Here is a 24,915-nt window from a genome sequence, read left to right on the forward strand (position 1 = left end):
GGCAGAGTGAATGGAAGGAAATAGTAAGAGCTGGAGAGGACGGGAACCTCACAAGGAGAGCAACAGAACAAGAAAATTTTAACACAGGGAACTTCCCAGAGACTCATACTCCAACCAAGGACTATTCATGGAGATAACCTAGAACCCCTGCACAGATGTAGCACATGACAGTTCAGTATCCAAGAGGGTTACATAGTAATGGGAAGAGGGACTGCCTCTGACATAATCTGATTGGCCTGCTCTTTGATCACCTCCCCCTGAGGGGGGAACAGCCTCACCAGGCCACAGAAGATGACAATGCAGCCACTCCTGATGTGATCTGATAGACTAAGATCAGAAGGAAGGAGAAGAGTACCTCCCCTATCAGTGGACTTGGGGAAGGGCATGAGTGAAGAAGGAGGAGGGAAGGTGGGATCTGGAGGGGAGGAGGGAGTGGCTTATGGGGGGATATAAGTGAATAAGGTATAATTAATAAAAAGTAATAAAAATAATTAAAAACAAGGAAATCATGAAATTTGCAGACAAATGGAGGGATCTAGAAAAGATCATCCTGAGTGAGGTATCCCAGAAGCAGAAAGACACACATGGTATATTGGCACTTATAAGTGGATAATAGACATATAATATAGGATAATCATGCTAAGATCTGTACACCTAAGGAAGCTAATCAAGAAGGAAGACCCTGTATAAGATGCTCAGTTTTCATTCAGAAAGGCAAACAGGATGGACATCAGAAGAGGGAGAAAACAGGAAACAGGACAGGAACCTATCACAGAGGGCCTCTGAAAGACTCTACCCAGCAGGGTATCAAAACATATGCAGAGACTCATAGCCAAACTTTGGGCAGAGTGCAGGGAATCTTATGAAAGAAGGGGGAGATAGAAAGACCTGGAGGGGACAGGAGCTCCACAAGGAGAGCAACAGAACCAAAAAATCTGGGCACAGGGGTCTTTTCTGAGACTGATACTTCAACCAAGGACCGTCATGAAGATAACCTCAGTGTCCAAGAGGGTTCCCCAGTAGTAGGAACAGGGACCATCTTTGACATGAACTCATGGGATGGCTCTTTAATCACCTCCACCTGAGGAGGGAGCAGCCTTGCCAGGCCACAGAGGAAGAGGATGCACCCAGCCCTGATGAGACCTAATAGACTAGGGTCAGATGGAAGGGGAGGAGGACCTACCCTATCATTGGACTGGGAGAGGGGCATAGAAGAAGAGGGAGGGTGGAATTGGAAGGGTGGGTGGAGAGGTCTACAGCTGGCATACAAAGTGAATAAACTGTAATTAATAAAAATAAAATTAAAAGTAAAAAGTAAATAAATAAAACTTACACGGAAAAAGAAAAAAAAGTGGAAATTGTTAATGTGAGTAGTAGAGCTGGTGTCAGAATTCACACTGCCAGGATTCTTACGTTTTTATCTTTTAACCATACTTTCTTAGAGAATGTTTCTAAGAATCATAAGTTGAAAATTAGATTTTTTTTTTATTCAATTCTAGTTTATTTCATATTGGCTTTTAAATTTTTTTTCTTTGTATTTATTTTTTTGTTTTGTTTTATTTTTTGACACAGAGGCCTATGTAGCCTACACAGATTTTCAACTCCTAATCCTTCTGCTTCTGCCTCCAAAGCTGCAAGATTATAATCATGCACCCCTATACCTGTCTTCAGACATCATCTTAATGTAGTTAGAGTATAATTCTCAAAATTGGGAAATTAATCCCGACTGATGTTGGCATCCACTGTTTAAACTATTTCATTGGAATAATGCCCCGCATAGCTCTTTGATCCTGATCATCCCTCTCCCACCTCAGCCCATATTCAATCCAGCGTCAAATGGAACATTTTATCTGGCCAGAGCTGTCATATAGGAAGTCTAGAAACAAAGTGGGTTTTCAGACTAATCAGTAAGATGAAGTAGTCAGTAACTATCACTGAAGTCAAAACATACCACTTGAAAAATACTGCCATTTTATACATTTTAGTTTTTCTCATTTCTTTTCTTTGAGTGTTGATACTGAGATTATTGCCTTCTTGATGGCCAAATTGTCTTAACCTTCATTCTTGAGGGGCCCACACTTAAAGTCAGGACTGTTACTGATTGCACCCTAGGCCTCTGGGTACTGTCACTCTGTTTCTGCTATGTCTTGATTCTACTGCCATTGCTATACTGTAGCTACTGTGTCTTCACTGCTTCACATAGAAGATGAGTCGCTTGTCAAATAAATGGGCAAATGCGTAGACATATGATGGCAGCTTTGCAGCTTCTGTAGTCAGACATCTTCATCACCAGTTTATGAGATCTTACTCCAGATCTCAACTGCTCATAAAGCTCTTACAGTTTTCTACGATTTCTTTCTTTATGCACAGATGTTAAGTGTTTCTTAAGTTATTCACTTTTTGTTATTTACTTTTTGTTATTTACTTTAAGTTATTTACTTTTTGTTACTTTTTTATCTTTCCTTTTGTTTTAGTTGTGTTATTTGTTACTTGACTAGCCTAGAAGAGCTGTTTATCATTTGTTCTTTTTGTATCTTGTGTTATTCTTTAGTAAAACAACTTTTTAAATTAAAAATCCAATGATAGTCATAAAAGCATCATATAATATATATTTTATAGCTGTAGGTTTAAAATTAACTGGTTGTCTTTTGCATTGAAATAATTTCTTTCTGTTTTTCTCTTCTCTTGCCTCTTTGTAAAGGAGTCAATCACTGCCAACATAAAGTTAAGAAAGCTAGGCGCTTTCTCCCTTTGGTCTTCTGTTCCCTTGAACCTACTCCAACGGGTACTGCACTGCACCTGCACAGGCTTTCTTGTCAGCCAAGACACCTCACAAAACTAACTATAGCTAGATGCTTCTAGATTGTTCCAAGCATTTAATAGCCATACTGAATATCATTGTATGTGCTGTCCACTGTTCATATGTGATAACTTGGGGGGGGGGGCAAGGTTTTGTGTTTTTCAGTTGACACGATTTGGGCCATTGTCTTAAGTAGATAATCTTCTGTTGCCCATTTGCTGGCTTTTAAATGCATGACAGGGCAAGAAGTAGCTTCCTGGTGGCATTTTGTTTTCCTACAGGGGTTGTCAAGACCTGTTTCTGGCCTTGTACATTTCCTAATGCAGCATGCGGGACATGGCCCATATGAGCCCTAGGTGTCTGCATTCTGAGCGCTGGGAGGCAGATGTTCAGGAATGCAGCATTGATGAGGCAGCTGGACCATTTTCAGGGTTTTCTAGTAAAGCAGTGGTTTTTGTTGTTATAATCATTGAAACTGTTTTTTTCAAAAATGCCTGAAATTAGTAGTTTTTACGAATTCAAAAGGAAATTCAAATGGGAGCCTGAATTGTCAGTCAGAGCCTTGAGAACTGCACTTGCCCTTCATGGCAGTGTGGGAATCGCCTGCATCTATAATAGGGATGTAAATCTACTACCTCATTTGAGATGTGAGTTACAGGCTTATTTCCTGTTGTCTCTTTGGCTTTCATTGCAATGAAGAGTTTCTTTTCACTTGTATCTAAAATGATACAAATGGTCCTTAAGGAAAGTAGAAGCCTGCTTAACATTTAATGATAAAAGAAAATCAAATTACTTTTGCCTAGTGTGGTAGAAAGTAATTAAGCTCTGCTGTTCTCCTTTGTAACTGTGTATGATATGTTGGCAGCTTAAAACTTTGCTTAACGGCCTTCAACTCCAGTAAACACATTAGTACAATTTTTGTTATCTTGTGAATGAACCTTGGGGTGATTTTGTTATTTTCTTAAGCTTTGATTTACTTGTCATTTTAATAGTGTGTTTCCTTCTTTTCTCTCCTTCCTTCCTATCTCTCCTACCCTCTGTTCCCTACTTCTTTCTTTGCATGCCACCTGGATCTGCAGATGAAATTAGTGGGGACGGTAATATTTATTTTCACATTTGTGTTACTGCTGTGAGATAATCATGTGGTGCATGTATAATAATTTAATTTATGAATGAGGTGCTAAAAAAAAGAAAGACAGTTATCATTAGCAGTTGTTCAACTGCGTAATTTAGGAAGTACTATCAATAGTAATGATTACGTTTCTCAACATTTAATGATATTTTAAAATTAATTTGGTGACAGAGTTTTTGCACAATATTTGATGTATTTATTCCAGAAGATTAAGTTTTATAAGCTAAAATAGAGGGAAATTTGTATTTTTCCTTATGATTGAGTGACAGAATACCTTCAGTGGAAGTTTTTACTCCTCTGTGTTTTGTGATGGAGATGTAAACCTGTAGAGAGTGAGCAAAGAGGATAACATACCTACAAAAAAGGGCATGATCCTGTTGGAAGCCAGTGTGGAGCTTCACTTCTAAGGTGCTCTGTGATGGTCAGTGTCAGCACCTGCTACTCTTTGAGTGTTTCCTGACTACTTGCCAGCCGCCTTCACCCCATCAGGCTGGATAGCTCACAGATGGAGACATCAACCAATAGAGACTAGAGGTGGGTCCTGGGCTCCAGGCTCTGCCTTCTCCATTGTCCCATTCTGTCACTAGATGACCTCAGCAGATTGCTTACCCCTGCCTTTTCATGAGATAAGGCCCCAGTGGTCGTTGTAAGGCAACGATGCAAAGATGCAGACAACTATAGACAAGCATTAGTGACCACAGATGGGTGCAATGTAAGCATTCAAGTGTACTTTCCTCACACTGAAGTTTCCTGGTACTGAGTTAGCCAGAGCCAGGCTATGTCCCATCTTACAGGGAATATCAAGAGTTACGGTCTTGGACAGTATCCACAAGACTTTAAGGCCCACCTGTTCTAGTACAGCCACTTGAGGTAACAATGTTTTTATGCTTTTAATGGTTGAGGGAAAATTTCCGAAAGAAAACTAGCACTTAGGATATCAGAATTATATGAAATTCAAACTAGAGTGTCCATAAGTAAAATTTTGTTAGAATATAACCTTAACTATTTGAGGGCTTGGTGCCTGTCTGCCCAAGGTTGTGGTTTGAACAGCAAAGCCAAGTCCTTGCCACAGGAGTACAGTTGTTAAACATTTCTTCTTACCTGTCCTCTTAAAGAAAAAATATGCCACTTCTTGGTCTAGGTCACATAGTTTGGTTAAAATTTTGAGTAAAGTGGCCTTGCTGTGGCTACTAGAAAAAAAAAGGCTTCTTTGAACTATTGTATGGTTTCTACAGAGTTCATAACATGCCTCTTAACCCTGGCAGGATAAGACCCTGAGGTTGATTATTCTTCCTGGATTATCTAAATGAGCTAGTCCCTGTGGCGGTATTAGTAAATGGGATTGGTGGTCCATACAGGCTCATACAGGCACATGTACATTAATGAGCCACCTCCCAAGGCCCAGGAGCAGAGTGAAAGCAAGACAGAATAACAGTTGTAAGAAGTCTGGGTGCCTGACTGCTCCAGCAGATATGCCTGCTGAGGGTTAGGAAGAAATGGAGGCAGAGCTGTGTCCTACTCCCCACCCCAGGAATCATGGTTTCCGTTTCAGAGGGAAATTCTGAGCCTCAGCCTTTTGTACATTGCATTTCTCTACAGGCCCAAGGATAGTATTCATGCTGTATTTCTCATAAACACCAGGCAAGCCCAGTCATGGAGCTTCCCCAGGACGTGAGCCTGTGATGTCACTGACAAAAGTTGACAGTTTCAGTAGTAGTTTTGACTCCTTTTGCTGCACTGTAACATGAGAATTTGTCTCTCACTTTCTGAGCTGTGACCTTCTTCCTTTTATATTGTGATACTGAGACATATAAATTACAATAATATCTCAAATTTTAGAAGTCACTGAATACTTAATTTTTATTTTTCCGATTTGTTTTATCCTATTTTTTGAGATAGGGCCTTATCTAGCCTATGCTGGTGTTAAACATGCTTGGTAACCAAGGATAACATTGAATTTCTAATCCTCTTTTGAATACTGGGTTTATGTGTGTGTGCCACTGTGCAGAGTTTAATGTGGTGCTGGGAACTAAACTTGGGGCCTTTGTATGCTAGGTATACAACTGAGCTATATTCCCAGCTCCTCCAACCCCACCCCCTTCAATATTCATTTTTGAGACAAGGTCCTGCTTTGTTGCTCAGGTTGGCCTTGAATTACTAGACCCAAATGATCCTCCCACCTCAGCCTCAGACATAGCTGGGGTGACTTTTGAGCCTTGAGCTTACGATCCTATGATCCTAAAATTGTCTGCCAAATTCAGAGCTCTGACAAATTTTTCTGTGAGTGTCTCTGGAACAAAATTGTGTCCCCAAAATACATATTTTTATAACCTCAAAGTAGAGGTTGTCTGCTTCCAAACACTGTGTGTGTGTGTGTGTGTGTGTGTGTGTGTGTGTGTGTGTGTGTGGTTTTTGTTTTGCTTTTTTGAAACAAGCTCTCTCTTTTATGTAGTTCTGGCTGTTCTGGAGTTCACTATGTAGATCAAGCTGGTCTTGAACTCCTAGAGTACCCTCCTACCTCTCTTTCCCACGTACTGGAATGAAAGGCATGTGCCACCATACCTGGCTCCAAACACTTTGAAAGATAATGAAAGCTGATGTATGATATCTTAGACCCAGGGATTTGTGACACAGAACTATGTTTAGACCCACTAGCCCCCTCAGTTTGTGCATGTGAACAAGGGCTCTGCTGAGAGCTGATGACCGTGTGTGACTACTCACGGCACTGTCTAGCACTTATCAGCCCAGGCATCTTGTTCCAATCACCTCAAGTGGAGAATATCCATCTAGTGGGGCCCTTCCCTTTGTTATTTTGGTGCCCAGATCTCTGAGCTTTTCCCTTTTTTTTCTTCTGTATTGCTCCTGTGATGCCATTATTCAGGGGCATTTACTGGCTGGCTTCCACAGTTGCCCAGGGATCTTGAACATGTTAACCTTTGTTATCAGTATCATACTATCCTACTATCCCTAAAGAAAAAACTTTCCCTGATTTCTGCTCCTTCCTCTGTGTGTTCTGGGTGAATCCATCCATAAAGCAGACACACAGCTCTCATAAGTCCTCAGAGATTTTATGTAGAACTCAAATACCTTTTTAGAAAATATACAAATCCTTTCTGGTTTGATTTTTGTTTTAGGGATTTTGTTCTGAGATGAAGTCTCACTCCATATCCATAGCACAGGCTAGCCTCAAACTCTTGAATGATCCTACTGCTTTAACTTCCCAAGAGCTGAGATTTCAGGAGTGAGGCGGTTCGCCTGGCACGTACCCGTTCTTATGATTTTTGTGAATTAGCTGAAATGTAGGCAATATTTCCCCAAATCTGTATTGCTATCAGCCTGCTGTTTATAAGTCATTTTCTTTTTTTCTTTTTTTCCCTTTTGAATTGATTCAAGATTGGTATCTCCTGGAGGTTTTATAAAGTTGTCATGGAGGTACTAGAGTTAAATGAAAACTGAAAGGATCTGCAGGCAGAAACTACCTACCTTTAGGTTCTAAGAGAGTCCTAATGAACAGCAACATCAGGAGTGCCTGCCATTTCTCAAGTGCCTGTTAGCACCACTTCCTGTCATCGTAACTCCATAGGTGCATACTGCTCTATTATACACATGAAGGCATGTCTGTGGCATAGGCAGGTAAATAGATATATACAGCATACCCTGCTGTTTGCTGTCTCTGTGACTCTGCATAAGTTTCTGAAATCCTGGGAATACATTGTTCCAACTGTGTTGCCACAGTGCATTTATCCTCATTGCTTAGCACATAGCTCATGAGCACATGCTTTTTGCCAGGCACTGTGCTAGATGCTGAGGTAAAAAGGACACAAGAGGATGCTGTATCAGTAGACTGCTGGAGAGCTGTCAGGGAAGCAAACTAATATGAAGTAGTTAAAGGAAAACATTAGGGAACTAAGAACGAGGAATAGCGATAATTGCTTTGAGGAAAACTTTGAAGCAAGGCATGGTAGCAGAAACAAAAGTGGCTGTGAGCTCACATGAGCTTTATGAGGACATAGTAAGATTCAGTTGAGATCATTGCTGTCACTGTCATCTTCTGTTTCACTCCCTTCCTTTAGGCAGTAGACTCGGTTGCCTGAGAGGATTCACTTTGGGATGAGCTTACTGTGGTCTTCTGCTACCCAGGAATTTGTGCTGCAGTGACTTTGGTGCATTCAGTTTATAGGACAGTGTGGTGACTAAGTCTACTATATCACATAGTGAAAAAAAAGCAATTGGCAGAGACCAGTCTGAGTGCTGTGTTGCTTCCATAGTCTGCGCTACTAGAGTAGACTCACCCACATCTGGTCATGGTTGTTAGAGATACTTGAGCAGCTCCCTGTTTTTTTCTTTTATAAGACTGTCTTACACAAAAGCAAAGTGACAAGCCTGTTGGGTGCCAAATCGCTGAGCACCCAGTAAGGGAAATGAGAAGTGACACTTCAAGTTCATTAAAACTTTGCTTTAGGGGCTGGAGTTATGGCTCAGAGGTTAACACTGGCTGCGCTTCCAGAGGACAGGTTCAATTCCCAGTATCCACATGGCAGCTCACAAATGGTTGTAACTCTAATTATGGAATCTGATCCTCTTTTCTGGCCTCTATGCACATCAAACATACAGTGCATAACATAACATTTAAAAAAAAAATGAATTAAAAATACTTTGCTAAAAAAAAATACTTTGCTTTAATTTTATATATACAATGCTTATAAGCTTGTGAGAATAATACTTATCTTAGGAGAATTGATTTATTGATGGTGTTTTTTCCCCAGGCAGATTTTTTTTTTTTTAACTGTTAATCCCATTTAGAACATTCAGAATTGCATTCTCCCCTGTAGAGCGGTGGTTCTCAACCTTCCTAACACTGCAACCCTTTAATACAGCTCCTCATGTTATGGTGACCCCAACCAGAAGATTATTTATTTTATTGCTACTTTATAACTGTAATTTTGCTACTGTTATGAATAATAATGTAAATATCTGATATGCAGGTTATCTGATATATGACCCCAGTGGGGGTTGTGACCAGTAGGTCACTGTCTTCGAGGTTTGGTGGCAGTGATCCTGTTGTAGTACATGCATTGGCTAATATCCTCACTATTAGAAAGAGTGCTTTCTGGAGTTTCCTTGGCTTGTGTGCTTTTGATCTCAGTGGTGCATGGGAGAAAGCACTTGCAGCCCCTGAGGTTCAGTGTTGGTGTCAAGCCAGCCTGCTGTGGTTTGGCAGGTCTCCAGAAGGAGTCAACCAGAATCCACTTAACTGCCTTCCCAACACTAGTGTTGTGCAGCAGTGGCAGTTTTCTCCACACAAGTGTTCTTCTACCATGGTGTGTTAAGTTGCTGCACTTACCAAAAGAAATTAGTGCAATCATGACCTTATCTACCTTATCTCAAAAATAATTCAATTTAATATGCTCTTTGTTCTTATTCTTTGTATCACATCTTTTGCTTGGGTAAAAAGGCACCGAAAGATAAATTTCTGGATTTTTTTTTTTAACCCAAAATAAATGCAATAAATCAGCCCAGTATATTCTCCTCAGAAATTGGGTCACTGTGTGTTCTCTGCGAAGAAGCTCACAGTTGTCCTTACAAGGGATAAATGGAGTGAGCAGGACTTTGAAAACACCTTTCTCATTTGGGAACTCCCAGCAAACCAAATTGTGGTTCAGATGCGCATTTTTGTAGCTGAAGGAGAGCTCTAGGCTAAGCAGCCATCACCTTTAAATTCTGTAGTGCTTAATTGAGGTCCTACTGGCTCTCATAAGGATCATTAGCCTTTTTGCTTCGGATAAACAAGAGTATGTGGCTCACATATTGAGTCACAATGACACTTTTCATAGTTACATGTGGGCAAAATCTGAGTCCTAGTGTTCTGAGGAGAACATTTTCACAGTGTGGGCGTGGGGCACAGAATCATGCTGTTTGAAATTATGTTGAAGGCCAATCAGTCAAGCATTTGAATTCGACCAACCTGTCTGTTTCCTTCCAAACAGAGACAGATGACTACGCTGAGATCATCGATGAGGAAGACACGTACACCATGCCCTCCAGTGAGTGTAGGCTGCTTGCTCCTCACAGTGAGAAGCTTTAGAGCGCATCTGTCATCTGAGCGCCTAACAGAAATGTTCTTTCAACTTTTAGGTAGACGTCTGTGTGCCTACCCTAAAGTCAGAAGCCTGAAATGTAGATAACAGAAATAACTTCATTCAGTTAATTGTAGAATTTTTGTCGTATCATTTTCTGGCTCTGTGATAATGTAACCTTTGTTGCTGTTTTGCCTTTATAGAAAATCAGTATTATTTCGAGATCAAATGTATATACACTCACATTGAGTAGTATATTATTTCAAGTTTAAACGTGTATACACACACATTGAATGGCTTGCTTTTCTCTTTGAAATTATAACATTGCCATTCATTAGCAGAAACTAGCCCTCCATCTAAACAGCCCACTGAGAGGAGCTTGCAAGGAGCAAAACACAACAGGACAGAATCCTTAATGACCTCTTCCAGCTGGGAAATGTCAACATAATCTTTTCCACAGTGACTGTGCACCTTAATGGTGGAAGAAAATTGCATTCTCTAGACCTGCCTGGGAGTATATTGTCCCTATATCTTAAATTGGATAAGTTCTTGACTTTTCACTTTGGTGTACAAATCAGTCAGTTAATTAATTAAACCCCACATCTAGACCTTACAAGTTAACTTGAAGTCCAAATGACCTGATTTTTGTATTTCAAAAGCACTGTGCTCTTGTGGAATATTTTGAAAGTGTTTTTATTTGGATTTTCTGTATGCATTAGGGAAATATTACCAAAATAAAGAGAAAAGCAGGCAAGCCTCTGAGGCTCGTACTTTCTGCTCATGACCACCGAACTTTCAAGAGTTTCTTTGAGATCTAGGTAGGAGCTGAGATGTGGTACATAGGTTTGGGCTGCCAGTAGCAACTCAGATAACCAGTTCAACTTGAGTTTACCAATGTGACTACCCTTTAGTCATTTTTCTGTTTCTTCAGAGAAGAACAGAGTCTTTGTTACTTATAATTGATTAGGAAATAAAAACATCTCTTATCCAGAATTTATGAAATACATATTTGAATGTCTTTGAGATAACTCAGAAATGATTAGTTTTTATGTATATTTAGTTTATTTTTTATTCATTTGTGCTTAAAGTAATTAAGCAAATATTATTGAAATGTAGACTTCAAGTTTGTTGTTGTTAACCTAATTGCTTTTAGCAATTTCTAAGCAAGGTCTTCCACTTTTTCTCTCTCTCTTAATTGCAATACAGAAAGCTATGGAATAGATGAAGGTAACAGGATCTTTTGACATAACTGCATTTGCTTGCCTTGCCACCATGGAATGATGGGGGTGTTTCAGTTTCAGTTAATATGTTTTCAAACTCGTTGTCATTGGTTTACTCATACTGTTAAACCAGTGGAATTATTGGCTAAATCGATTTTAAAGAGGAAGGAAAACAGCTGGGTAATCCAGAACTTGGGTAATCCATCTAGTTTGGTTTTCTGACCCAGAAGTCTGTTAACTCTGCGCTGTTGAGTTAGTGACACCACAAATGGAACATATGCAGGGTGGGCATGAGATTATTCTCATGCTTGAAGTAGCCCAAGACTGAGTAGCTAATCCAGCTAGAGTTTGGGTTTTCTGTGTTCCTAGTGGATGTTTTATTTTCATGTGCCTCAGCAGCCTGCTAAGTAACCCAGTGTAACGCATAATTTAATGTCTTAATTGGAACACATATTCTCAAATGTTTGTACAGGTATATTCAATTCAAAGTCATCCAATTTTGAAATTTATTTCTTGAAACTACCTCTTTAAACTCATTTAGCTCCATAAATAATCTAGAGATAGGATTATGAGGTGGAAAACTCTTAAACTTTTAAAATAATTTACTCAGAAAGTTGAATGTTGCTTTCTGTACTTATAAATTTTTGTTATTTAAGAAATAATTGCTTTAAATAATGTTATAGCCTTCATATATTAATACCTAAACCAATAGTGATGATTAATTATGCACATAATGGAGTATTTAGAGCAATTATTTAGAAAATTATCAGATAACCAAATAAATCAGAGATTTCTAAGCACAATACATGCTTAAAATCAAATCTGCCATCAGCCAAACCCACTGTTTGTTGGTTCTGCTGATACCATTTCTGATTACTGATAGTCTTTAAGGTAATGTTTAAGAGGGTTCCACTCTGATATGCTGCAAATGAAAATGTATTCATGAATGGTAATAAGATAAATGTATATATCATGCTGTACAAACATTTGGAGTTACATGCCAGTTTGTTGATGTGTGGATTGTGTTTTGCAGCCAGGGATTATGAGATTCAGAGAGAAAGAATAGAACTTGGACGCTGTATTGGAGAAGGTCAGTTTGGAGACGTACATCAAGGCGTATACCTGAGCCCAGTAAGTCCTTACAATACCGGAAATCAAGACTGATTTTTGAATGTTTATGTGTATAAAGCTAATGTTTACAGAATTGTGCAACAGTTTGCCAGTTGGTTTTAGAACTCATTCTTCACCTCAAAAACTTGATACCCATCTACAGATATAGTTCATACAACACCTTTCTTTCCAGCCTCTGGCAGCCACTTGTCTCCTTTCTTTCTTCTTGGTTTTCCTGTTGAAGGTATTTCATATAAATGGAATCATACAGTATGCAGTCTTTTCCCCCTTCATTGCCTTACAATATTCCTTTGCATAGATGTATCATCTTTTATTTATCATTGTAAAAGTTAATTTATTTTATGTGTGTGAGTATTTTGCCTGTATGTATATATGTGCACCGTGTACTTTCCTGATGTCTAAGGAGGTCAGAATAGGGTATTAAAGCTTCTAGAACTGGAAATACAGACAGTTGTGAGCTGACATGTGGGTGCTGGGAATTGAAGCTGGATCTTTTAGAAAAGGAGCAGGTGCTATTAACCAGTGAGCCATCACTCCAGACCCTATTTATCCATTCTCCACTTATTGAACATCTAGGATGTTTCTACTTCTTCATCATTGAGTGCTGCTGTGAACATTGATGTGTGGAGCTTCCTCCTCTAGTAGCTGTGTTTAACTTTTTGACTATCAGTTTTCCAAAGCAGTCCTCAGGTTACATGTCTCCTAGTCAGAATCTCTGTATCTTCACTAGTGCCCTTATTTTATGTCTCTTTTCATTTTAGATTGATGATTTTTAAAATTGTGTTTTAGAATTAGAGTATATACTATTGAAGAAACTTTTTAAATGAAATATGATAAATGTAAGACATGGTTGTGATACTATCATAATAGCACAGGCTGTTGTGACATTTTTGGTGTGAAAACTTGAGAGATCCTTTTCTTCAGAGCCTCCGTAGCTGTCCTTTCTTTAATACCCCTTACCCAAACATAAGGGAATGCTCTTTGCTTGTCCCATCCTGTAGTTAGAATGCTTCTGATACCTTTTCTCTGTTTTTAAATCAAATTACATGCTATATTGTTTACTGCTATAGTTGGTGGTGCTGGGAGAGCTGGGTCTAAAAATGAGGCAGGCTGAAGTCTCATGCAATAGCCAACTTTATTCAGAGCATCAAACAATTTTTACTCTTGAGAGTTAAGAAGAATCACTTGAGTAAGGTGTTCAATCTCAAGCGACATTTGGCAAAAACATTTCTTTCCATAGAGACTTATAAATTAATACCAGCTGAAGAAAACTCTGTCCATTATACCTCAGAGGAGCACAAAAACAAATTCCACGAACAAATCTGTGTTTGGAGAAATGAAGGTCACAAGTCTTTTCTTATTTTCTTGTAGTTTTCTCACAAACACTCAGAATTCTCACACAACTCTCTATTCTTGGACTGTGTCCTGACAATATAGTATACATTTTTCCTATTTTCTTCTTTCAATTAAAAAAAAAACTATATCTATATTTATTTTCATTGTCTCAACTCTGCCTTTTGAGGGTAAATACAACAGAGGGAAGCCTGAGTCTTAATTGGGTCGAAGACCTAAGCTCAGACATGGCCCTGCCTGACTGAGATGAGAGTAAATGAAGCTCATGGGTTTCTGTTACTAAATCAGGTGGTCTATCTTTTCCTTTTACAACTCCTGATAAGTACACTCCCAGATTTGTTATTCTCAGGCTAATACAGCAGAGTTGGTGAACCTTCTTCCTGTGCATCCCCTCTTTAAAAAATAAATCTGTCTTAGGTATTACAATCCTGTATCCCCAGTTTGGTATTTACTTGTAGTTGCAAAATTAATTGCCATCCTCAGAACAATAGCAAGAACTACCTTGGTTAGAATTCCTTTCTGATGTGTGTTGCAAAAGGAGGGAGACTTGATTGTAGCAGATGGGGCTGGACACCAGAGATCCAGGTGGACGGCTGGACCTGTAGCCAGCAGGAAAGAGAGTTGAACATTGTGAGGAGATCCATTTTACATTTTTAAAATGTCTTCCTGCTTTGGCAAAGGGTGTTGTAGCAAGGCATCGGCGGCTACCCTACCTCGGGTACTCTAGAAAACAACTTTCAGTGGTATGTGTGTTGGGTATAAGAACAGCACACAGGACCTGTTCCTAAACTATTGGATATAAGGGTAAGGGAAACAGGAATTCAAAAGCTTCATCAAGATGTCTTCTTTAAATAGCTGGATTATGGTTTCATCTCAGAGATGGAGAAGACTATGGAACACACAGCTTTGACAGTCTTCTCTAGAGGCATAGTATAGGGTCTGTGTAGTTAAGGAATTGGCTTTTGTAGAGATGGAAGCCAGCAAGTTCAAGATCTCAGGTTAGCAAACTCAGAAGAGCTGATGGTGTGGTCCAGACTCCAAAAGCAGAGAAAGTAAAAACTAGTCAGTCTAAGGCCAGAAGATTGTATCTCTGTTCCCACCTCTTTGTGGGTGTCTTCAAGGTGAGACCCACATGTGGGAAAGGGCAGCTCACAACCTGAATGTTAACTCATTGATGAGCCAGATGTGGAGGCACATACTTGTCATCCCAGCACTTGGGAGGATTGTGAGATCAAGGCAGGCTAGTCACATAACAAAATAAAACCGACTTCAAAAACAGCCTCACAAAAAAAAATCCAGGAAAATACTGGCTCACATATCTCATTGCCTAATGTTCTATTCAAAGAGTCATATAAAGTCACCAGTATGCTGCCTGAAGTTCTGTTTGGATCCTTCTAACTTAAAAATAACTTTGCACCTTCAAGTGTAAATGAGTAGCTCCACTCTTTGAGTATAGACTCACAGGGAAAGTAAGGACAAGAGTACCAGTTAAAGGTCAATATGTCAGTGACATAAAGTCTAAAGGCACAAAGTAAATTTGCTTAGTGCTGGAGAGTAATGAATCCAGGGCTGAATCTCGATGTTCCAACACTGAGAAAGCTCAAAATGATCTTTTCCCCCCAGCTCTTTATGTCTAGTTCTTGCTGCTTGTGACTGGTGCTTATGATGACTGAATTGTCCTGATTTACTTTTTAAGCAGCTGCCCCTTGACCATCATGGTTTGGCAACTACTGTGCCTTCTAACAACTGTTGACTCATGCTCAGTATGCAGGCCTAGGTCCCTCTAGTATATTCTCAAGAGCATATCCCAATGAGAAACCTACAGAGAGCACAGAAATGTTCAGAGCTGGCTGAAGAAACCAAACACAGATCACACAGCCCCATAATTCTCTTCATACCTGGCTGGTTTTAGTAAGAAAGGGGTTATAGAAGAAGTCAAAGAAGGATTCACAATAGCATTATACTTTGTTCCTTGTCCTGAGGTGTGCTTCTGCCTGCATTATTAATCCACATTGGATGATGACAACAGTTAAGCAATAGAGACAGTGGGACTGAGGTGGCTGGCATTTGCCAAGTCTGTGTAAAGCCTTGACTGTTCCACCTTGCTTTCCTCATCTCTTTTCTTCTTTGTTAGTGACAGAAGGTGAGGCATAAGGTAAAGTAAGGCGAATAAATGGTTTTGATAAATATATCTGATCATGCTCATCCTCTATCCTTGATTCACCAGAGCCCACAGACCATTTCTTCTTTTATGCTCTTTTTATCTTTTAAGCTTTATCCTTTGAACTTGATGAAGACAAACTATTTGGCTTCTAAGAACTACACATTTTCTTGGGTTTTCTCTTGTTCTATGTCTTCTGCACCATTTTCTCTCTTTTTTTTTCTCTCTCTTGACTTTTCATTGCTGTGGCATTACAGAGCACAATCCTGGACCTGCTGTCTCTTCTGGGGATGCACAGTCCCAAAGATCAGACTATCTTAATGCCTCTGGTGTCCCAGCTGTCTCAACAATGCCCCTGATTATCACATTTAGAGACCTTCAACTTCTGATTTCTCTTTCCACATTATTAGTTTCTCTCATCAGAACCCAAATTCACTCTCTCTACACCAAGAGCCACCTTTGTCCAGCCTAAAGAAAAAAAAAAAAATCCAGGTGTCCAGCTCTCCTTCCACTTCCACTGCCACCCACTGCTCATGCCACCAAAGCTTGTCATCCAGGTTTCAATAGTAGCCACCAATATCACTTTCCATGCCTGACCTCACTTTTGGTATCATTTCTCAGCAGCAGATGGAGCCAGAGTGTCCCTTCCAAGCTCAAATGTTCTGGACCATAGGTTTAGATAGGCATGATAGTTCATGCTTACAATCTTAGCACTGGAGAGGTTGCTGCAGGAGGAGTGCTACTAATTTAAGACTTCCCTCGACAATGGGTTCAACTGCCCTGACCATGCCTGATCTCTCATCCTCCTGAAATGAAAATGGTGTCTTTATATTATCCTAGAAGCACACACACTCCCTTCCTGGCCACTGGGTTCCTCTGTCTCAATGTTTCTTCTACCCTTACATACTCTGGGGGTATAGGCTTTCCATATACCACTCCCATACCCAATTCCTTTGAGCTTCCATGTTCACCAGTCCTTCAACAACATTAACTTCCTCACTTCACTATGACTGGCTCCTTTTTCTTGGGATCTTTGCTTTCCTCTCTCATCTGTTCAGTAAAGTGTTCCTTGTAAAGCTGCTGCCCTCTCTCTGTCTCCCATGTCCTATGTGATCCATTCCTGTCTTCTAAAATGTTGTTCTAAACACATTGTGAAATGACTGACTTTATTACCAGTGTTTTGCACTGGAATACCAGCTGACCTAAAATAAGGATCTTTGCATCTGTTGTTTACTGGTGTGCCCCCAGAACCTAGAATAGCACCTACCATAGTGCATATATTCAACACCTGGTACACGCACAAGTGACTTGCCTGTGACATTGCACATACGTATCCATTTTACTCTGGGATTGCATCTGGAATATCCTTAACTCTCTGATTGTATAGTTCTAGTTCTGCCTGACCACAAATCCACAGTTACAGAACAAATAGCCTTCTGTGTGTGTGTGTGTGTGTGTGTGTGTGTTGACTAATACAGAGAACCTTTTTGTGTGTGTGTGATCTTGTAATTTCCCGACACAGGAGAATCCAGCTTTGGCTGTTGCAATCAAAACATGTAAAAACTGTACTTCGGACAGCGTGAGAGAGAAGTTTCTTCAAGAAGCCTGTAAGTTCATTGAAACTTTTTTGGAATTCTGTTTGACTTTTTGCCTGAATCCAGCTGTCTTTGCAGGAAAGATGCTTTCACTTTTATAAGACAAACTAATGGCCAAATTAGATGAATTTCCATAGGTAGATATGTTTATGTGTAGAGGAAGATGGCACATTCCCTTTGTTATTGCTTCCGGTAGCATTCAGCATCTTTGAGCCGGAGTTGGTACATGTACATAAATGGCTCTAGCCCAGATCCTGCCAGGTCCTACGAGTACAGAGGTAACTAAGACAACACAATTGTATCTTGATGGAACCTATAAGCTAGAGATGAGTCAGGATCATGACTAGCTTCCTGCCTTATGGAGTCAGACAGAAACCCCAGGAGAGGCTTCCTAAAACAGATTACTGGGTGACTTTAGCTAGAAGTGATTTCCACCACCCACCTCACTGCCTTCTGGCCTAGGTGTGTATACTTGGTGGTAAGACCATCTCAGGTGAGCTGTGCTTTATGAGCCTTCTCTCCTGAAAGGACAGTGATAGAGAGTAAGATCTTGCCTACCTTGTATACATCAAGCACCCTGGCATTCCTCCTTCTCTCATAGGGTTTCTTCAAAGCTTATCCTTAAAGACTCTGCCTCCTGCCCACCATTGTCACTCTCACAGGGCCACTCTGCTCCTCTTCAGGGTTTGTGTTTAAATACATAAAATGATCACATGTGCTTACTATCTCTCCCTCCCCACCCCCCAGGCTTCAAGCTCTATGGGGACAAGGGCTAGGTACTCATCACTCTGCACAGGGACCAGTGCAAGGCTCGGCCTGGGGGAAGGTAATCAGCATGTTTGCCTTAGGACAGAACCCCAGTGATGTTCAGGATACCAGTATTGGATGGATCATCAGGTGGTTCACAACTTCCACTTTACATTTCATGTCACTGAGTTATCTAGTCAGTCACCACAGAGTAATTCACACTGTGATGTCCTATTACCTGTATTTTTAGTCATATTCCTTAATCCCTATTTGTGACTAAAAAGAGGTCTGGCCAGTGGCTTTTATCTAGGTAGTTGATAACAACAGACCAGCTAGTGTTCAGACCTAACTTCCTGCCATCCTTATCTTGGAGAGGTTTTTGTGAATTAATTCTTTTTCACAAGTGCACATATCTAAGTAGTTGCACTTTACTGCGTTTTTGTAGGACACCACTACAGAATTCAGTTGTATATTTTTGTAGAAATATACAACTATTATATTAATATAATATAGATTAATAATATAGGTTAGATTAAGACTGTTTCCTTCTTTGAAAGGTTTGCTCACTGCTTCTTCAGAGAATATGACAGATGCAGTATAGCTGACCTCTATGATTCAAGGGGCTATATAAGTAAGATGAGAGAGATGGCCTAGGTGAAGGATAGTTAAACTTAAGTTGTGGGCCAGATAATAAAGATGTCAGCCTTGATGACAATGTGGCTTCCATCCCAACTCTCCAGCCCCATCACTGTGCTGCAGAAAACAGATGATATGTAAAGGAATGTGCAGGCAGGGAAGGTTGCAGTGAATTTACTTTATAAGCAGGTGGCAGCCATTGGTCCTTCATTCGCTGCCTGCATAGATAAATGATAGGTTAAACATCTAGTGCAGTGTGACAGTTTCCCTGTGACTGCAAAGCCCTCCTCAGCTCCTTATTTTGTGCTCTGTATTATGTGCTCTAATTAATTTAAAGGAAAGTAAAACGTGATAACAGTATATGATGCTCATGTAAAACCGGAATTGACAGCAGATTTCCTGGGTACCTAGAGATGTATCACAAGATAATAATGAGTATACAGTGATTTTAACGATATAGAATTTAATGATATACTTTTAGGTTACTATTTTCCATGTATGTTATATGTTAAATATAAACACACAGGGGCTAGAGAGATGGCTCAGCAGTTAAGCACATGTACTACTGTTTTTGCAAAGGACCTGGATTCATTTCCCAGCACCCATATCAGGTGGTTCACAACTTCCTGTAAGTCCACCTACAGAGAATCTGATTTCCTCTTGTCTTCCTTGTGGGCAACTGCACTCACATGTGAGTGCTCACTCACAGATTCTTTTGATATTGTGTTATTTCCTTGCTTGGCATCCTTTTGTTTTGTTTTTCCATTTAGTATTCTGAAGTCCTTTTGTTGCCATAGCTGCTGAACTGGTTGCTTTTTAAAGTACTAGAAGGTTCTTTTGAGGTTATGTAACTCTGTTAAGGTTAGCTTTTGTTATGATGCTAGAGAGTTGTAGGAGTTCTGAATGGTTATGTGCCATACATTATGGTTATATGCCATACATATGTATGTGTGCTGTGCATTCTTGGTCCTCTTGGGCTCCATCAGGTTATCAAGCCCTGTGAGTTTTGTGAACATCACTGTATATAGGCTCCTCCCGAAAGGTAGTGTTGGGCCACAGTAAACATGGCAGCCAGACAGCATCCAGTATTTCTTTCACACACTGTGTGAGAACTGATCTTTAGGGGCCTGAGAGCAGCCATTTACTGCTCAGGAAAACAAGAACACAGTGGTAGATGCTGGAGCCATTTATCTTCAAGATAGAAGTCCCTGTGGTTGCCTCGTGAGTGTAGGCGCCCCCTTTTCACCTTATTTTTTCCGAAGAATGGGTTTTATCTTATGTCCTGGTAGTGCCATGTGCCTTTTTTGTGCCAGCTTTCTCCCACATACAATCAGGATTGACCTGTGGCATTGAATACAAAATTTTAATGCTGTCAGCCAGTGTGTGTATTGAATTTGTTTAAAGAAACAGAAAAGGCTTCAGGAGATTAACCAGAAACCACTTTTCCCCTAGTAACAATGCGTCAGTTTGACCATCCTCACATCGTGAAGCTGATTGGAGTCATTACAGAGAATCCTGTCTGGATAATCATGGAGTTGTGTACACTTGGAGAGGTACAAAGACCCCAGACTGTCCCACCATTGGTGACACCTGCTCTGTGTTAGCCCTCACTTCCATAACACAAATACAAAGGTTACATCATTGAGGATTATGTATGATTTTCATTCAGAAGCTGTGGTATAAATGTCTTCATCATGTAACTGGGACTGATAGAACACAGTTGTAGTCCTCACTTCTTGTGAGGTTGAAGAGGGTTGATCACTTGACCCCAGGAATTTTAGGCCACTCTGGACAATATAGTGTGAGACTCCCATCTTCAGCATAAAGTGAAATAAAATCTTAACCATTATATACACCAAGACAGTCTCCTCCTCAGCACTGGTGGCAGTTTTCTACCTGTCTGGGTGTTATTGGAACAGGTGGCAGCAGATGACCAGGTAGTTTTTCTCTTGTGCTTTTGCCTGAAGAACTAGCCCAGTGACCTGAGGATGAGAGGCAGTGCTAAATCCAAACAGCTTTCTAATCCTTCTGAGTTCACTTGTAGTCTTTCAGACTAACCCATTACTCAGTTTCTTTGAAAACTATGAGTAACAGAGTGTCATTGGCCCTGTTTGACATTCTCCAAAGCATGGAAACTAATTAGTCATCATCTCCACCTGGAACAAGGTGTGATGGAAGCTTGGTAGAGAAACAGATCCTGAGATCCACCCAGGCTGCTGAGTCAGACTCTCAACTAGGCAGAGGGGTGGCCAGCATTCACTTTACATCATCCTCTTCCCTTTCCTCTGTCCTCAGTTCCACATAAGATGGAGGGTGATGTGGGGGGGGGGGGTTGTTGTTTTTTTGTTTTCTCCATGCTTTTGCTTTTGAGGAGTTTGCTAAATACTGTTGCTAAATGCTTCCCTTTTATTTACTGACTTTTTAGAAATTGGGGTGTTGACAAAATCCTGTATTAGCATCTAGTTGAATGAATGGTGTCAGTGATAAGAATGGTAATCCTGTAAGAGAAATGCCTAATGTGTGACCATTTTAGGTTTCTGCGTAAAAATTATGGATAAGGAAAGAAAGTAGACTCCTCCTTCTCCTGTCTCAACCTCAAACACTCCCTGAAGCACAGCAAGGCGCAGTCAGGGTTAGATGGACTGTGCTGTGTGCTGTGCTTGCAATAGTGACTGTCCTTTGGTTCTTTGGGCATTACTTTTTAGCAGTGCTTTACAGCATCCTTTTTTTTTTTCTTTCTTTCTTTTCCTGAGGCCTATCTTTTGCATGTTTTAGAAATTTGTCTGTAGTCATTAAGATTGTAATTTTTTAAAGTATTTTAGGTGAATATTTGTTTCATCTTTTACACTTTCATTAAAGAAGAACTGAAATATAGTACAATTTAAAATCCATTTGGAGAGTTGTGCATAGTGGTGCATGCCTTTAATATTAGTGCTCAGGCAGAGGCAGGAGGATCTCTATGAGTTGAAGGCTAGCCAGTGTTACAGAGCAAGACCCTGTCTCATAAATAAATAGATAAATAAATACATGCAAATAAGTAAATAAAATAAAAATGCATTGGGAACCTTTACAGTGATATTGAGTGTATCTTTTATTCTATTAATATCTATTCTCTGTCTCTAATCCTCTTTTTTGTCTTGGTCATTGTTTCAAAAGCTGAGGTCATTTTTGCAAGTAAGGAAATACAGCTTGGATCTGGCGTCTTTGATCCTATATGCCTATCAGCTTAGTACAGCACTTGCATATCTGGAGAGCAAAAGATTTGTTCACAGGTAAGGCATTCATGAAACTGCTTCATTGCCTTCTGAAGGGGGGTAAGCAGTGTACAACTGTGTTAACTTTTCTTATCACTGACAGAAACAACTTCAGGAAGGAAGGATTTATTTTGGTTGTGGTTTCAGGGGGTCTGGCTATCATTATTGGGGAAGGAATGACAGTAGAAGCAGCTCTGTCTGTAATATCAGGAACTAGTCTGGAATCAAGCAGCCAAGGCCTGTCCCAGTGACCTCCTTCTGCCACTTAGATCCCATCTCTAAAATGTTCCACAAGCTCCCACAACAAGCCACCATGAGTTGAAAGCCAGGTGTTCAAATACATCTGCTGGTGGGGGGCATTTCAATATGAAACCAACCATTAACAGTGAGAAACAAGGAAGGAAGTTACTTTCTGTACTCTGTGTACAGATGCATGTGTGTCCTTTGAATCTACTCTTCATTCATTAAAAAGTCAGGTATTGAGTTACTTGTGGTCCTTACATGCCTTTAATCCCAGCACTTGGGAGGCAGAGGTAGGCAGATCTCTGAGTTCCAGGCCAGCATGATCTCCATAGTGAGATTCTGTCTCTAGAGGGCCCAGGGATGTGAAGGTATTGTATGTCCTTTCAGAGGGAAGGGTCTTGGCTTGTTAACAGACAAAAGCTTTATATAAGCCAGGCATGGTGGCTCACACTTTTTAGTTTCAGCCCATGAGAGATTAATGCTAGAGGAGTTCCATGGATTCTAGGCCAGCCTAGGCTGCAGTGAGATTGTCTCAACCTGCCCCTTCTCCTGTATGATGCTTTCAAGATTTATATCCATTCCCTAAACATTCATAGAGAGCCTCTACTTGTAGAACAGTAAATGTGTAGAAGTGGCCCAAGAGTAGATAATACCTGAGACTTTGCAGAATATCTAAATGTTGTGAGGGACACTTTTGTCATTCTTCAAAATGTTACTTAGAATTTGCAGTTTTGGATTGGGACACAAATGAAAGTCTCTACAGTGTGTTTTCTGAGCATCATGGTTGAGTCACTGTTTTGATGTCTAGTATTACAGCAGAGTACATTATTAAAATTATTCTGAACAAATGTTTGCAGGAATTCTGTTTATGGAGGTGTCCAGATATGCTCACCAAGTATCACTGATTGTCAATATAATGCCATCACTGTGTGAGTTTATCAAAGTGATGAGTATTTTCAGTGTTTGTTTTTATTCATAAGGATCATCAGCTCATTCATATAAATATCTTTTAGAAGGAATACATATGAAGTGAAACAGCTTATGAATCTCTTCATATTGTATGTATGTAAGCTGTCTCTCAAAATACCTGCCTGTATGTCTGGATGTAATAATCATGAGGTGATGGTATTGTTTTAATTGTGCTTACTGTCCCCAATTTGTCTTTATCAGGGACATTGCTGCTCGGAATGTTTTGGTGTCTTCAAATGATTGTGTAAAATTAGGAGACTTTGGGTTATCTCGATATATGGAAGACAGTACTTATTACAAAGGTGAGAAACTAGGGCAACAACTGGGAAATAGGCCCTGAATCATTGATTTTGGGGTTTTTTTTGGGGGGAGACTTGGTTTTTGACAGGGTCTTACTGTTGTAGCCTGGATTGGTCTCAAACTTGTAATCCTTCTGCTTTACTCTCCCAAATTCTAGAGTTACAGGTAAAGAACAACACCTAGGTTTTAATGCAGTATTTTAAAAATGTGTCATATGTCTACTGAGCTCCAAGACCAGTTTAGTAGAGGAAGTTAGCCTTGTCAGCCAAGTGGTACTTGGAACTTTGGGACAATCTCAACTGAGACCTCACCTCAAAATAACTCAGAATAGGCTAAGACATAGTTACAGGGTATCCAACTATAAAATTTAGAAGAAACCCATAATAATATTTGGAGATCTAGAGGTTAACAGAGGTGTTTACAGATGCTACCAGAAGCAAAGTTTATTAAAAGATAAAATTGATAGATCCAGCCATGTTGAAATTAATCATGTTTGTTTTTTAAAGGAAGAATGACAAGGTTCAGAGCAGGAGAAAATATTTGCTAAGCACATAAGAGACAAATAGTAGTCTCCAGAATATAGGAAGAACTCAAAAATGTAAGCAAAGAAAGCACTTAAAACCTGAACAAAAATCCGAGTATGCTTAGACTTAAGAGGCTAGATGGGTAGCAGGTGAGTACACAAAGATTGTTCCTGGTCTTAACCACTAGGAAAATGCAGTTCAAAATCTGTGAAAACACTACACACTCATCAGAATTGCTAAAAGAAAAAGTGGTACCAACACCTAGTATCAACACATGCAGAGAAACTCATTATTCTTAAGTTGCTGATGAAAGTGAAAAGGGGTGGAACTGATCACACAATTCTCGGTATGTGTGACACAGCAGTTGTCTATGGGCAGTGATGTCAGAGAAGTTGGACCTAGTTTCATCCCAAAGCTCAAGTGCTATGTAGCTTAACGGTGGGCTGCCTGCTTAGCATATGGGAGGCCCTGGTCTGATCCCCAGCCTCCTGACCAACTGTCTTAAGTTCAGATCAGAATTCTCAACAGTTCTTAATGAACTGTTCCTACTTCAGCATTTATCCTTTAGCATAAAAAGTAGTTTGGTGATTTTTAAACTACATTTTTTATTATTTTTAAATATGTTTCATATCTAGTTCAAATCTTAATTAATCTGTGTCCTAAATTTTTATTGTACAACTAAATTCCAAGTTCCTATGGATGAAGAAAACCAATATTGCACATCATTTGAACATTTAAGATAATGCATATAAACATCATCTTAGAATAACCAG

The 24,915-nt window shown here is 39.9% G+C and overlaps 1 protein-coding gene across 17 annotated transcripts in view; it reads left to right on the forward strand.

The window, feature by feature from the left end:
• Positions 1–24,915, forward strand: part of Ptk2 (protein tyrosine kinase 2) — a 152,490-nt gene that overhangs the window by 76,075 nt on the left and 51,500 nt on the right. For 5 of the 17 annotated variants that reach the window (XM_055626585.1, XM_055626584.1, XM_055626589.1 and 2 more), the window contains 8 exons: positions 3,880–3,897; positions 9,920–9,976; positions 11,216–11,236; positions 12,263–12,360; positions 17,397–17,481; positions 20,305–20,405; positions 22,009–22,124; positions 23,520–23,620. In XM_055626585.1, the coding sequence (XP_055482560.1) occupies positions 3,880–3,897; positions 9,920–9,976; positions 11,216–11,236; positions 12,263–12,360; positions 17,397–17,481; positions 20,305–20,405; positions 22,009–22,124; positions 23,520–23,620 (597 nt within the window). Of the gene's footprint in view, positions 1–3,879; positions 3,898–9,919; positions 9,977–11,215; positions 11,237–12,262; positions 12,361–17,396; positions 17,482–18,216; positions 18,285–20,304; positions 20,406–22,008; positions 22,125–23,519; positions 23,621–24,915 lie in introns of those variants that run through there. The other 12 variants (XM_055626591.1, XM_055626592.1, XM_055626583.1 and 9 more) reach the window with 4 other exon arrangements.

This window comes from Psammomys obesus, unplaced genomic scaffold (assembly GCF_907164565.1).
Source record: "Psammomys obesus unplaced genomic scaffold, mPsaObe1.curated_primary_1811, whole genome shotgun sequence".
Taxonomy (NCBI): Eukaryota; Metazoa; Chordata; class Mammalia; order Rodentia; family Muridae; genus Psammomys; species Psammomys obesus.